Source organism: Dendrobates tinctorius, unplaced genomic scaffold, assembly GCF_039654945.1.
Source record: "Dendrobates tinctorius isolate UK_male_01 unplaced genomic scaffold, ASM3965494v1 ptg000032l, whole genome shotgun sequence".
Classification (NCBI taxonomy): Eukaryota; Metazoa; Chordata; class Amphibia; order Anura; family Dendrobatidae; genus Dendrobates; species Dendrobates tinctorius.
The window spans coordinates 38,816,768-38,833,103 of NW_027361700.1; the positions used below are offsets into that span (position 1 = coordinate 38,816,768).

The 16,336-nt window shown below is 40.7% G+C and overlaps 1 protein-coding gene across 5 annotated transcripts in view; it reads right to left on the bottom strand.

The window, feature by feature from the left end:
- Positions 1–472: 472 nt before the first annotated feature.
- MPP2 (MAGUK p55 scaffold protein 2) overlaps positions 473–16,336 on the bottom strand; it is a 53,841-nt gene continuing 37,977 nt past the window's right edge. For all 5 annotated transcript variants that reach the window (XM_073572801.1, XM_073572797.1, XM_073572798.1 and 2 more), the window contains 3 exons: positions 13,005–13,207; positions 9,443–9,571; positions 473–4,267 (listed from right to left, as the gene is read on the bottom strand). In XM_073572801.1, the coding sequence (XP_073428902.1) occupies positions 4,091–4,267; positions 9,443–9,571; positions 13,005–13,207 (509 nt within the window). In that variant the 3' untranslated portion in view covers positions 473–4,090. The remainder of the gene's footprint in view (positions 4,268–9,442; positions 9,572–13,004; positions 13,208–16,336) is intronic.

Below are 16,336 nucleotides of genomic sequence, written 5' to 3' on the forward strand. Positions count from 1 at the left end.
CTGGGAGCAATAGTAACAGAGCTAAGATAAGTGGTGTTGTTCCCTGTTTGTTACTTTCCTTGTGTGTGTATTAGTGCAGTGGTGGGATTAGCTTCTGCACCGTCCAATTCACTAGAAAGGGATAGGTGCAGGGCGAGCTAGGGATTTGAGGTATCCAGCTCGTCGCCAGGTGCGGAACCTGCCTAGGGATCATCAGGAGTGTAGGGACACTGACTCAGAGGAGTGCTGGAGGTCTCCACGTCCCCGTTCCCTATTGCAGGGCCCTCCATTGTAACGGTTTCCCCGGTGTTTCCCTTAACTCTGTTTAAATTCGCCTTGCTGGAGGCGGTGTATCCAGTCACATGTGACATCATAGCACTAACCTCATCAGGTTTATAATCTCCAACTTCATAATCTTAATCTGTACGATCTAGCTAGAGATTCATTTAAAGGACATTTCTGATTCGCCACTAAAAGAAAAATATCAATACGCTTAATTTTATACACGTTTATTCTTTTCATTAGGTACAATTACATGCGCTGGTAATATTATAATATGTGTATATATATATATATATATATATATATATATATTGGCAGTGTTGTGCTATGGAATTATGTAGTGGGCAATATAATTCTAGGTCTGAGTACAGAAAAGAAAGTACATAATGAATAATGAGTACATAGGGGAATTGCAATAAATTGCATAAATTAAAAATTGCAATATCAAAAATCAAAGCATAGTCTTCTGGGATTGGAGTCACTGGTGAAAATATAATAGCATATTGACTTCTTGTCTTCTGCATTGTCCATTATTGTGTTTCCCCCTGCCGAGCACAGCACTGCACATGGATCTTTAGTTTGAGCAGTGATTGACAGGTCGTCTACATTGGAAGTACAGGTTATTTTATGCCATGATCCTCATTTCTCCTTCACTGTTTTCAAGTGGTGCTGTTTTGGGAGACCCCTTTATATGTGTTGGTGAGAATAACGTTTTATATAGCTAGAGACAGTGAGCAGCAATCTTTCAATACAACAGCAGCTCACATAAATCAATGGTGAACTCAGTCCAGTCATTGCTTAAAGGGGTTGCATGTGGTTAGAAACATTGGTCTGTTTTGTTTTTTGAAAAACAGCACCACTCTAGACCATTGGTGGTGTATGGTATTTCAGCAAAGAGGAATTTACTAGAATAGGACTGAGCTGCAACGCCAGAAACAAGGGGGTTTTCAACGCGGAGGAATCTAGCTACGAACATTTCTGATGTTCTGTCCTCTGACCATATTGCTGTACAGCCATAACTAATTTACAGGGCCATGATTAGTATTGTACAGGTGCTACTGTTGTTAATGGCCCAGGTAGAAAACTCTTAAAAGGAATCTGTCAGGATGTTTTTGCTATACAGTTGAGGGCAGCATGATGTAGGAGTAGAGGCCCTGATTCCAGCACTGGTTCACTTATTTGTCTGATTGTTGTAGTTTCAATAGGTGTTTTTTCAGCCAGCGATTATGACTAGAGGATTAGTTACTTTGTGTCATGTAGTCCTGCTGCTCTATATAAATCCGCTCACAACTCTGATTCGAAGCTTTCTGTATGAGCTATGCATATGCAGAAAGCTGCCAATCAAGGGTGTGAGCAGAGTTATACAGGGCTCAGCATTCAGAGCACTGCTATATCTGCAGCAGAGAAAGCTTTGACTTTGTCAAAACCACACTAAGCACCCCCACATCCTACATCATGCTGCTCTCAAATTGCAAAGTTAAAACCTGGTGACAGATTCCATTAAAAAAAAAAAAGTGGTCCACACTCTCCTATCAGCCACCTACCATTAACCGCATGGACCAAATAGACCTCCATGAAAGTGCATGGGCCCCAAATGGCCTGTTTCACCTTTCCCATGGACATATCATGTAATCATGTATAAGACATGGACTTAAAGGGTGTATAAAATCATATTATTCCCTTTATCTCACCATAGCTTGTGAATAGTAGTGTTGCATGATCTTATACTGATTAATAAGAACATTAAACTCCCCCCAAAAAATACCAAATGTACATAATTGGGCACCGTATGAAGGATGGGGAATATGAAAGGTGACCATGCTCATTGGTCTGTATACAGTCCAATTATTTCTGGTGATAGTCCTAATTATATATGCTAAAAAAAATTCAGGCGTCCTCATTTTCTCTCTTGAAAAAAGTACCTGAGTTTACTGAGTTCGATCATGTCCAAATAGCTATCTCCAAATTAGCTACCTCCAATGTAGGCTTGAGGATGCTTATGTGGTGTGTCTACCTGATGGACTTCTTTCCTTGGATCTAGCTTCCCCTTGTCATGATAAGACTTTTACTAAATTTCATAGGGGAGATTTATTAAAACTGTCTAGAAGAAAAACTGTCAATGTTTCCTATAGAAACATTCATTGGACCAGACCTGGTTTAGAAATTAAAGCTGAGCTCTAATTGATTGCTGAGGGCAACAAAGACAAGTTTTGATGATATTTCCATGCGCAAAAACTCTTGACAACGAATCGTTTATTTTTTGTACGAAATGTTTTTTGAATTCTCACAGATTCATCACTATAACAAAGGCTTTCAATAGATAGACAGTAAAATATCTCCTAGAAGTCAGTCTTCTGTCTCACAAGACATTATATATCTATAGAAAAATAATGTTCAGTTTGTAAAGTTCTAAAAAGCACATCAAACAACTCGCCTAATGCTAACACTGAAACCTTGTAGAAGAACTTGCACCAAAACACATAAAGGAAAGGAGAGAAGGCGACCACCTTTACAGCATATAGAATCTTGCAACTGAATGTGATGTTCCCCTTTAATTATGGTTTGGAGGACAGGGCCAGGCAGCATCAGTTTGTAGTTGAAATGGTCTCCATGTTATTTATCTAGAAATCCTTTCAAGTTTCATAGTTTAAAAAGGGTTGTCCAAAATGAATAAAAGGGTGTACTTTTTTTCTAAAACATCACCTTTCATGTCCATTGAAAAAAATAAGGAGACCCTTTTCTAATCCTGGACATTTCCTTGAAAAGTGAGACCCATCTGCTTCTACACAAGAAGGTGGTTGTCTGATACCAATGAATCTAGAGATCAGAAGGTTCTATTTCACCATGGATGTATAATAATTGATACAACTGGTTGAAAATGTTATCCAGGAATATAAAAAACATGGCTGCTTATTTTCAAGGACAGTGCCACACTATTATAGCTCAAGTTCCATTAACGTGAACAGAGTTGAGCTGCAATGCCACACAACCTGTGGTCAGGTGTAGAGTTGAGGGAAACGGGTCGAAAAATTTCAAAAGTCGCCGACTTTTGGCAAAGTCAGGTTTCACGAAACGAAACTCGACCCTAAAAAACCAAAAGTCGCTCAACTCTAGTCAGGTGGTATGATCTTGCTTTGGTGGAAAATCTCGGAAATCTCCTGTAAAATCACTTAATTGTGTGGATGTACTTACGTTTTCTCCACCTTAGCCCTAAGTAACTAAATACCCAGTGCATGAACAAGCCTTACAACCAATGGTAAAAGACATTATGTTATAAGGCCGTGTTTTTTTCAGTTACAGAGGACTCAAGATATTGACGGCCTTCTACAAGTGGTACCTAAAGGATCTCTAAACGTAGATATATTTACAGAAGATGCAGGATATTTGGACAACTCAGTTCTACTTACTGATCAGTTATAGCTACATACAAATGTGTCTAACCGCACCTTTCTTCATGGCTCAAAACATCCCGAGATGATTGGTGGAAGATGTCCAGCTTTGAAAGATGAAAACCTTTTTGTTACACACAGCTTGTCATCTTGGCCACTCATATTGGGATATTTCACATCAAGGGGAAGAGTAAGGAAGGACACTGCACAGTGTGCAAAGATTTTCCTTTTTGGTCCATTTAGTCCTTTTGAAGATGAGGGAAGGGGAAGGAATGAAAAAGCACTTTGACACAACTGAACAAGTACTAGGTGCAGGAACATAGAAGGAGTTAAGGAAAATCAAGTTTTTGGGGGTAAAACCCAGGAGGTAATCAGAGCGACCATCCATATTGACAGGCTCCAGGAATGTCTAGGGTAGGAATGTGTAGGCAGTTAGGGATCTAGTAGACCCAGCTGACAGGAACCCATTGGGGTTCTGTACGCAGTTTCTCCAGAGCCACTTGAAGTTCTTGAAATGTTTCATCCAGATCAGAGTTGACCAGACTGAGATCAAAATAATGGCCATAGGCCTGATGAAGCCGTTCACTCTCTTCTATGATGCGCAAGAGTTCACCATCCTGGAGGGAGAAGGTGGTTATATGAAATTGTGTTATATTTGGAAAGGTTTCAAAAATGTTGTAAAGTAAGAATGCTGTCAACAACTGAAGTAAAAACAGTTTGTTTTTAGCAATTAGCAAAATGAATATAAGAAATCTAAAACAAATCAATATTTGGTGTGACCACTATTGGCCTTCAAAACAATATCAATTTTTCTAGGTACACTTGCACAAAATCAGGGATTTTGAAGGATTTTAGTAAGGAATCTAAACCACCAATTAACCAAACAGGCATTAATTCAAATTGAAACAGCTGTGTAGGAGGCCTAAAACTGGTTGAAGAACAGTCAGACTCTACTTTGAAGGAAGGCATATAAATACAGTTTCATGTCACAGGTCATATATCGTGGCAAGATTGGGCACAGCAACAAGACACAAGCTAGTTATACTGCATCAACAAGGTTTCTCCCAGGCAAATATTTCAAAGCAAGATGGGGTTTCAAAATTTGCTGTTCAAACTTTGTTAAAGAAATGCAAAGAAACAGCCAATGTTGAGGGTCATAATCACAGTGGATGGCCAATTAAACTTAGTGCAGCAGATGATAGACACATCATGCCTACTTTGGAACAAGAAGATATCTGGCAGGGCCATCAGCTCAGAACTGTAAGCAACTGAGGGAACTCAGATACACCAAGGGGCGTACTGCCCATAGCGGCAGACCACATGGCTGCTATGGGGTCCTGTGCCAGGAGCTTGTGTTTTTAGTCTGCCAGGTAGAGCATCTGGTAGGAAAAACCATCAGCGATTTTTTTTCTCTATAAATTTCTTATCAGAGATTGGAGGCAGTCGGAAGGTAGAGGTTGATTATCACAGGCAGCCTGAGAGAGTAACCAATCCAAATCACAGGACAGGAGGTGTGGGACATTCAGTCATCCGATTCCCACTGAGCTCACTCTCCTGCAGTACTACTAGCTGATATGAGCAAGCAGAAGCATGGCACCAACTCCAGACCGGTTCCAGGCAGCAGTGGTGGAAGTGATACTGTCAGTGAGTAGAGCAGTAGGCTCACTTATGATACTGCTAGGTTCTGACCCCTTTATATATTTTAGCTATAAATCTTGATAAGCAGTGATTTGTGCTCTGTGCTGGTGACCCGTCCATCATCCTGTAAGAGGGTGGACAACAAGTCATGTTTCCTCTCAGAAGACGTCGCGGTAAGATGCTAATGGTTATTTTTGTGTGAAATATGTTTTATTGTGGTAACAAGTGTTAATTTCTTTGTGGGCTGCAATACTAACCAATTGTCACAAGATGTCACTGTCTTCCTTTTCATTCTTGTACAGAGCACTGTATTGCTCTCTCGGCCAGGGGTAATGAGACCCCACTTCCTGACCCCTGATGAACCCTCAGCGGATTAAGAGGGGGAAACGCGTCGGGTTTCCATATGCATCAAGTGGCTGATAAGTATAATGTTGCACATTATTTTTGGCAGACCCTTCTGTGGTACTATGTATTAGATTGAATTTATTGAGCAATTATGCTCTGTTGGTTTACACCCACTTTCAATTAATGGCCGCCGCATGTGCTACACAGGTTGCATTTTTTCTGCCTTTAATGTGCAATTTTTGCACCATTTTCTAATGTTTGTCCGGGGATCCGGACAAATGAATTATCATATGTGCTATTCATTGAATTTTCTTGTAGCCGTTTTTTACTGATTTTGCTATTTGGTAATTGGGTCTGCCATTTGCAGCTTATTAGCATTTTTGTGATACCCTAAGCTGCTTTTTTTTATATTAACCCCATTTATAATTCTTTTTACTACGAGATAAGATTTTTTTGTGGGGTATTTACATCATCAGAATTACTACGAGATAAGTTCATAGCATTTTAGTATTATCTATGAGACCATTGATGTCTCTTCATTTTTTCGGTATTATAAGTGTGTGTGTGTGTGTTACACTTTTTTGTGTCCCTTTTTGTATATGTAGGGAGGCGTAGGGGTCATTAGGGACACCGACGTTGAGCGGGGGCGCCATATCGTCTACAATTAGGGTGCCAACCTCCGCGGCTAGGAAGGGTTGAACTAGGGCTGACTAGGCCAATTTAGCTGGTGGCCCATACTGTGTGATAATTGAAGAGAACTAAAATAGTATTTCTACTACCCTTCATTTTTTTGTCCTCTATCCCTCCTTTTTTTAGTCATTTCCACTAATGTTTTTAGTTATTGAATTAAAAGCTAAATTTTAGGGGTTATTTTTGTTGCTTCTGTAGTTTCAGGAACACAAAGAAGTTTGTTTTAGTTGAGAAGAGAGTGTGGAGAGTTTTGGAAAGAAGCAGAACTAGTGTGGACCTGGAAGACACAAGGCAACAAGAATCGTGAAGACCATGATTAAGAATTCACAGTCGAAGTGCATCGTTCGGTAGTCCATCTGGATCACTGCATGTGTCTACACTATGCCTATTTTATGAATCAAGAATAAATAATGACATTTTTATTTTTCTACACTGGAGAAGTATTCTTTTTTCACTTTTGGCATCTGCATGGCTAAAGCAAGGGTGGCTCCGTGCGTGGATTCAATTCCTACGAAGAGGCTGAAAACAGTGAGCTTACTCTCCCATTCACTTTCCCTTTATATTCAAGAATCGTGAAGTAACTTTAGAGATGACAGAGATGCAGTTCAGAAGACAAGTGGGTGAAATCGATTAATGGGAGAAGTAAAGGAATAAGTGAGTCCAGTGTTTGCCAGACATGGAGGGCCCTGTGAAGGGAGGGTGCTGCCCAGCTGAAAACACAGCAGAAAACACAGAAGAGGGAAGCGGCCCTTGTAAGGAATCACAGACTGCTGTTTGGGGGTGCAGGGTTCACAGCGTAACATATGACTCTTGTGTCCCTTCACCGGGAAGATGGAAATTTATCTAATTTGATCTGCTTGTTTACCTTCTACATGTAAAGTGCTGCCGCCCGAAACGGATAAGAACGTACCTCTATATGAGACAGAAAAAGTTGTAAGGGTACCGCTAGACTAAGCGACGCACCAGCGATCCCGACAACGATACGACCTGGTAAGGATCGCTGGTGCGTCACTAAATGGTTGCTAGTAAGCTGTCAGACAGATCTACTCAACGATGCAGCAACGATCCGGCAATCCGTATAACGACCTCGGCGGTCGTTGGGACCTTGTCACACAGCAGCTATTCTGACGACTCACGCCAGCGTCCCTGAGTTCTGCGTCGCCAACGAGGTCGCTCGTCAGTGTCAAACACAGCAATGCATGCTGGCCAGTGGGAAGCCAGCGATCAGAAAATGGCCTGGGACACTCGAGCACGATCAGCGATATCCAGTGGGGAGGGGTCGTTGCCGCTATGTGTCACACGTAGCGAGATCGCTGGCGAGATCGCTGTTGTGTTACAAAAATCGGTGATGCAACAGCGACCTCGCTAACGATCTTGTTATGTGAGACGGGGCCTTTACGCGTTGACCCTGCTGCCTTGTGTGCTTAAGTGTGTTGTCAAGTAAAGAGTTCCTTGTCTTTTAATAACTGGTGTCCTTATTTTGATGTCTAATGGATCTGGTAAGAAGTGGAAAGAGATTTGAAGGTAAAGATAGCAATAGCAACAATACCAGCATACACTCACCCAGAACTCTCATGTTTCCTGTAAGACCATGACGGGCTGTCGGACACATGACACTCACCTACGGCTACCATTCTGGCCACAGTTTCAAGCCGCCTCAGGTATGGGAAGGGTCACTGTCACAGAGCATGGTGTGCTTATCGTGATATATACCTAGGGGTTTCAAATATATAAATACAGAATAATATAACTGCTGGGCAGTTGTTATATTGACTTGAAAAGGACTTGACCTCTATGTTCCGGGGTCCCAACTTAGTGGAACTGAGCTCAGTCCTGACCAGTAAAGGACACTATATAGCCCTGGAAGAAGAGACTGTTATTTCTCTGTGTTACTGTATGTGTTACACTTGTGTCATCCAAGTTCCGGATGGTTGAGGACGACCATCGTTAAAGAGGGAAGGTATATGAAGGGTGTTGACTGGACTGTCACGTTTCTACACCTGAAGGCACCAATCGCGGCACCAACATATTGTAAAGTATATGCAAAAACCTCAGTGACGTCTCAAATTGCTATCTATTGTGATATATTCATCACTCTGTACATCATGCACCTGTGTGCAGTTTGGCAACTTTGTATACCTTGTGGTCTCCTGCTTTCACCCTGCGGTGTTGTCATATTTATTAAGCTATTGTTACCTTGATGTTATTTTTAATGTACTAAATAAAGATGACATTTCTATATTATCCACCTATTTACTCCTGTTTCTCTTGGTGTACATATTGTAAAGTATAATGTGTAAGAAGTGATAACATAGGATAGCATAGGGTAAGACACAGTTTAGGACTTGAGACATCAGATAGGTAGCATAGATAGTGACTAGTTAGATAGTGACGTTAGGGTAAGCATAGTATTATCGTTTTAGAAAAGGAGTCTCCTTTATTTAACTTTGAAACCTATGGTCCGGGTCAGCCAACACCATCGGCTACAGGCGCAATGCCTTCACAGCACCAACATCAACACCAAGCCAGGACCCAGTATTTCCTGTAGCTCACCGGGGCGTCACAAGAAAAGACGAATGCTTCACCCTCAGCTACCGCCCCGCTCCGCTCTACATTTGGAACAACCTAGCTTCAAAAATTGAATGCAGGTGTATCCAGAGGAATTGATGCTGTTTTGAAGGCAAAGGACAGTCACATTAATTACTGATGGGACTTATATTTCTCTTTTGTTCATTCACTTTTAATTTTGTAAATCCATAAAAACAAACTAATAACACTTCTATTTTTTGAAAACATTCTCACTTTGCAGCATTTACGTATTCATATACAGTATATATTCATTATTTTACTTCCGTGCTTCTGTCCACATGATAACACATCTTTCTCCTGTGTTTCATTAGCAGGACAATGGACCTCCTGGCAACCAATCAAATATCATCTTTTAAACGCAATTTGCTTTTAAAAATTTTAAAGTAAACTATAAATACATTAAAGGGGATTTAATCTATATATTCTGGTACTTCTTTCATTCATGGACAATGTATATAAGTATTATCCATAGAGATACTTTATTACATGTTCGTGATTTTATGCACAGAGCACATATTGAAAATACTTACTGATAGCTGCTTAGCTGTCAAACCAGTCTCCACTGCACCCATATTATTGGATTTAAGGGTTTCAAAATCTGGAGCCCCAATAAAAACAACATATGGTACAAACTCAGCAGTTCTGAGGACTTTAACTGCCTGTAAAAGAAATTCAAACATCAGATAGACTCATCAATAGTGTTGAGCTTTCCGATAACGCAAGTATCGGGTATCGGCCGATATTTGCCGTATCGGAATTCCGATACCGAGTACCGATACTTTTTTCGTATCGGATACCGGAATCGGAAGTCCAAAATGCAATGAGCCACAAAAGTGGCTCTGATTGGCTGCCGAAATGACGTCATCATGATGCGCTGTCTGTGCGCATCATGATGCGCCGTCAGTTCGGGCCTTCGGGGGGGCTGTGCCGACTGTCCGGGGGTCTGTACCGGCCTGCCGGTGGTCTGTGCAGGCTCCGGTGGTCTGTGCCGGCCTGCTGGGGGGCTGTGCCGGCCTGCCGGTGGTCTGTGCAGGCTCCGGTGGTCTGTGCCGGCCTGCCGGGGGGCTGTGCCGGCCTTCCGGTGGTCTGTGCAGACTCCGGGGGTCTGTGCAGGCATCGTCCGATGGGACTACAAGTCCCATCGGGTGATACCTGCTACCATGACAGTGATTGACACATTAGCCAATGATGGGACAGTAGTAGTCCCATCATCCGGCTAATGTGTTGAATGTAAAAAAAAAAAAAAAAAAAAAAAAATTACATGCTACATACATGCTACATACATACAACATGCATACTACATATATACTACATGCAACATGCATACTACATACATGCTACATACTACATGCACGCTACATACATGCTACATACTACATACATGCTACATACATACTACATATATACTACATGCATGCAACATACATACTACATATATACTACATGCATGCAACATACTACATATATACTACATGTATGCAACATACATACAACATATATATACTACATGCATGCAACATGCATACTACATATATACTACATGTAACATACATACTACATATATAGTACATGCAACATGCATACTACATACATGCTACATACTACATGCATGCTACATACATGCTACATACTACATACATGCTACATACATACTACATATATACTACATGCATGCAACATACATACTACATACATACTACATGCATGCAACATACATACTACATATATACTACATGCATGCAACATGCATACTACATATATACTACATGTAACATACATACTACATATATACTGTATGCAACATGCATACTATATACATGCTACATACTACATGCATGCTACATACTACATACATGCTACATACTACATACATGCTACATACATACTACATACATAATACATATATACTACATGCATGCAACATGCATACTACATATATACTATATATACTACATGTAACATACTACATGTATACTACATGCTACATACATGCAACATACACACTACATGCTACATACATACTACATACATGCTACATACATACACACTACATGCTACATACATGCAACATACATACTATATACATGCTACATACATACTACATACATACCACATGCATGCAACATGCATACTACATATATACTGCATATATACTACATGCATGCAACATACATATATACTACATACAATACATACATATAGACATACAGTACATATAACATAGAGTACATACTTACCGTCACTTGTCACTTTGATCCCCGAAGCCATTGTCACCTGAGGGATAAATATCAAAATAAAAAAACACCAATATACTTACCCCGATCTGCAGAAGTCCACGAGGGTCCCACGTCCATCTTGCATGGAGAACAGCAGCATCAGCTGATGCTACCGTTCTCTACCAGCTCCAGGAATACAATGACGGAAGGTAGGTATCCTTCCGCACTGTATTCCTCCACCACTTTAAAAAAAAAAAAAAAAAAAGTCCCTAGTCTCACTTTATGCCATTGCTGCGTGGGAATTTCCCACGAAGCAATGGCATAAAGTGAGACTAGGGACTTTTTTTTTTTTAAAGTGGTGGAGGAATACAGTGCGGAAGGATACCTACCTTCCGTCATTGTATTCCTGGAGCTGGTAGAGAATGGTAGCATCAGCTGATGCTGCTGTTCTCCACGCAAGATGGACATGGGACCCTCGTGGACTTCTGCGGATCGGGGTAAGTATATTGGTGTTTTTTTATTTTGATATTTATCCCTCAGGTGACAATGGCTTCGGGGATCAAAGTGACAAGTGACCGTGAGTATGTACTCTATGTTATATGTACTGTATGTCTATATGTATGTATTGTATGTAGTATATATGTATGTTGCATGCATGTAGTATATATGCAGTATATATGTAGTATGCATGTTGCATGCATGTGGTATGTAGTATGTATGTAGTATGTATGTTGCATGTATGTAGCATGTATGTAGTATGTATGTTGCATGTATGTAGCATGTAGTGTGTGTGTATGTAGTATGTATGTTGCATGTATGTAGCATGTAGTGTGTATGTTGCATGTAGTATATATGTAGTATGTATGTTACATGTAGTATATATAGTATATATGTAGTATGCATGTTGCATGCATGTAGTATATATGTTGTATGTATGTTGCATGCATGTAGTATATATGTATTATGTATGTAGTATGTATGTAGCATGTAGGTAGTATGTAGCATGTATGTAGTATGTAGCATGCATGTAGTATGTAGCATGTATGTAGTATGCATGTTGCATGTAGTATATATGTAGTATGTATGTTACATGTAGTATATGTAGTATGCATGTTGCATGCATGTAGTATATATGTTGTATGTATGTTGCATGCATGTAGTATATATGTAGTATGTATGTTGCATGCATGTAGTATATATGTAGTATGTATGTTGCATGCATGTAGTATATATGTATCATGCATGTAGTATGTAGCATGTATGTAGTATGCATGTTGCATGTAGTATATATGTAGTATGTATGTTACATGTAGTATACTGTATATGTAGTATGCATGTTGTATGTATGTAGCATGTATGTAGCATGTAATTTTTTTTTTTTTTTTTTACATTCAACACATTAGCCGGATGATGGGACTACTACTGTCCCATCATTGGCTAATGTGTCAATCACTGTCATGGTAGCAGGCATCGCCCGATGGGACTTGTAGTCCCTTCGGACAATGCCTGCACAGACCCCCGAAGCCTGCACAGACCACCGGCAGGCCGTCACAGCCCCCCGGCAGGCCGGCACAGACCACCGGAGCCTGCACAGACCCCCTGGCAGGCCGGCACAGCCCCCCTAAAGGCCCGTACAGACCCCAGAGAGGCTGTACAAGGCAAAAATAGGGTTTTTCTTATTCCGATACCGGAAGTCCCATAGACTTGAATGGGACTTCCGGTATCGGAATCGGCGATACCGATACTTTTTTTTAAGATCGACCGATCCATTCCGATCCGATATTTTCAAGTATCGGCTGGTATCGCTCAACTCTACTCATCAATGGATTAATCAATCGATCTATCGACCAGTTGATGAATAGATAAGATTCCATACCTGTGGATTTACATCCAGAACACACATTTTGCCTGATGCCACCACTTCCTGTATGGAGCTGATCTTTGTACCATACAGATTGCCTTCGTATTCTCCATGCTCCAAATACCGTCCAGCCTTTATGTCCTGCTCCATTTCAGCACGAGAAACAAATGAATATGACTGACCGTCCCACTCTCCTTCTTTCCTCTTTCTAGAGGTGTCTGCAAGAACAGATATGAGATTGTTTTAAATGTCTGTAAATTTAGGGGATTTTACTTTTTGCTGTTTGATTCAGATGATTTCAATACTTTTGTGCGGGAAAATTGGAGGCAATGATATATCTGCTATAGAGTCAAGGTACAGTATAGTTCCAGGAAGGAGAAATAATACCAATAAATTCACTAAGATACAGATTTCCTATTTCATCTCCTAAATAATATTTCCAGTGCTTCTGGAAATGAAAAGGGGGAATTGATAGCATAAACCAAGACATGGGGTAACAGAAGGAGCAATTTGTTTTTTTTGTGTGAAAATATCAGAGCACGTGTAAGGAGATAGACAAGTGAGAAGACGCACACAGTTAATGCCTAACCAAGTGTCTGCAAGTGAATCCCACCATCTGCTGGTCAAAGACGATAGAGAAAGTAAAAGCAGAAAGAATTGCATTAGTAGGAACCTAAAAGTGAAGTGAATGTTTCCTCGGCGAAGACATTGGAGAAGACACCTGGACAGAGGACAGCTGTGGCTCTCTAAGCAATTATAAAAAGCCCAGGAGGGCTGAGAGGGATCTTACAGGGGAAGGGGGTAGTCAACTTCACTCACTTCATGTGAGGGGAGAGAAGGACCCGCAGGGAGCGGCCCTCTGGCGCCACCACTTGCTCCAGGTCAGTCAGGGAACTGCACAGAGGGCAAATAGTCACCGGAAAGACTTCCCTTATAGGTACGAGTTAATGAGGCGCTCCCAGTGAGGGGGGATATATATCACCAGTCAAGGCTGGGGATAAATATTTAAACCTCCTGGCCATCACTGCCAGAGTTCCTCAATAAAACAATTCAGAATTCTGCCACCAGTTCCTTGTTTGACATAAGCCCCGTCCAACAACAGGCTTAGAGCGGGTCAGAAACCAAGTCCCGTCCAACAAGAGGCTTATAGCGGGTCAGAAACCAACCCGGGTAGCGTACAATTGACCAACTGAGCGTGCGGAAGTGGGGATTCGTGAATTGAGATAAAAGAGCAGCCCAAGATTAATTTTATGTTTAATTGCCGAAAAGGCGCACTAGAAATATACAGGTATAGAATCATAGAATCATAGAATCGTAGAGTTGGAAAGGACCTCCTGGGCCATCTGGTCCAACCCCCTGCTCAAAGCAGGATTCGCTAAATCATCCCAGTCAGATGTCTGTCCAGCCTCTGTTTGAAGACTTCCATTGAAGGAGAACTCACCACTTCTCGTGGCAGCTTGTTCCACTCATTGATCACTCTAACTGTCAAAAAGTTTTTTCTAATATCTAATCTGTGTCTCCTCCCATTCAGTTTCATCCCATTGCTTCTAGTCTTTCCTTGTGCAAATGAGAATAAAGTTGATCCTTCTACAATGTGACAGCCCTTGAGATATTTGTAGACAGCTATTAAGTCTCCTCTCAGTCTTCTCTTTTTCAAACTAAACATTCCCAAATCCTGCAACCTTTCCTCATAAGACAGGGTTTGCAGACCGGTCACCATTCTGGTCGCTCTTTTCTGAACTTGCTCCAGTTTGTTGATGTCTTTTTTAAAATGTGGTGCCCAAAACTGGACACAATATTCCAGATGAGGTCTGACCAAAGAGGAGTAGAGGGAAATAATGACTTCACGTGATCTAGACTGTATGCTTCTGTTAATACATCCTAGAATTGCATTTGCCTTTTTTGCTGCTGCATCACACTGTTGACTCATATTCAGTCTGTGATCTATTAGTATACCCAAGTCTTTTTCACATGTGCTGTTGCTTAGCCCTATTCCTCCCATTCTGTATATGCTTTTTTCATTTTTATTGCCCAGATGTAGTACTTTGCATTTTTCCCTGTTAAAAACCATTCTGTTAGTTGCTGCCCACTTCTCCAGTTTATTTATATATTTTTGAATCCTCTCTCTCTCTTCTCTAGTATTAGCTATCCCTCCTAGCTTTGTGTCATCAGCAAATTTAATCAGTTTACCCTCAATTCCTTCATCTAAATCATTGATAAAGATGTTGAACAATACAGGGCCCAGGACAGAGCCCTGTGGTACCCCACTTGAGACATTCTTCCAACTGGATGTGCAGCCATTTACGACCACTCTTTGGGTCCGATCACTAAGCCAGTTATGAATCCACCTAACAGTTGCCTTGTCCATTCCATACTTAGTCATTTTTTCAATAAGGATTGTATGAGGTACTTTGTCAAATGCTTTGCTGAAGTCAAGATATACTATATCTACAGCATTTCCTTGATCCACCCAATCAGTGATTCCGTCATAGAAGGAAATTAAGTTAGTCTGACATGACTTATTAGTTACAAACCCATGCTGACTCTGTTTAATCACTTCATTCTTATCCAGGTACTGACATACATGTTGTTTAATAATCTGTTCAAAGATCTTTCCTGGTATAGAAGTCAGACTCACCGGCCTATAGTTGCCTGGGTCCACCTTCTTCCCCTTTTTGAAGATAGGAACAATATTTGCTCTTCTCCAGTCTTCTGGGACTTCTCCTGTTCTCCAAGAATTTTCAAAGATTATGGAGAGGGGTTCAAAAATGTCTTCTGCTATCTCCTTCAGTACTCTGGGGTGTAATTCATCTGGACCTGGAGACTTGAATTCATTTAGGTTAGCTAAGTGTTTCCTCACTATCTTTCTGTTTATAGATATCCTGGATTCTTCTATTCCCTTAATAGGACAGTGAAGAACAGTTGATGTTACATTTCCTTTCTGAGAGAAAACAGATGCAAAATAGGAATTTAAAAGTTCGGCCTTCTCAACATCCTGTCTTACCATTTCATCATTTTCATCCTGTAAAAATCCTATAGCATCTTTGACTTTTCTTTTACTTTTGACATATCCCCAAAATCCTTTATTATTGATTTTGACATCTCTTGCAAGCCTCAATTCATTTTCAGCTTTACTAATCTGATTTGTGCCCTGCAGGTTCTGCAGACAGCATTATATTCTTCTTTAGATATGCCTCCCTCTTTCCATTTTATAAACATTTTTTTCTTCCTTTTTAGCATGTGCTTAAGTTCTGTGTTCATCCATCCTGGTTTCCTAAAATGCTTACTATTCTTCCCTCTTTTCAGAATTGTTAACAACTGTGCTTTGAGAATTTCACTTTTCAAGA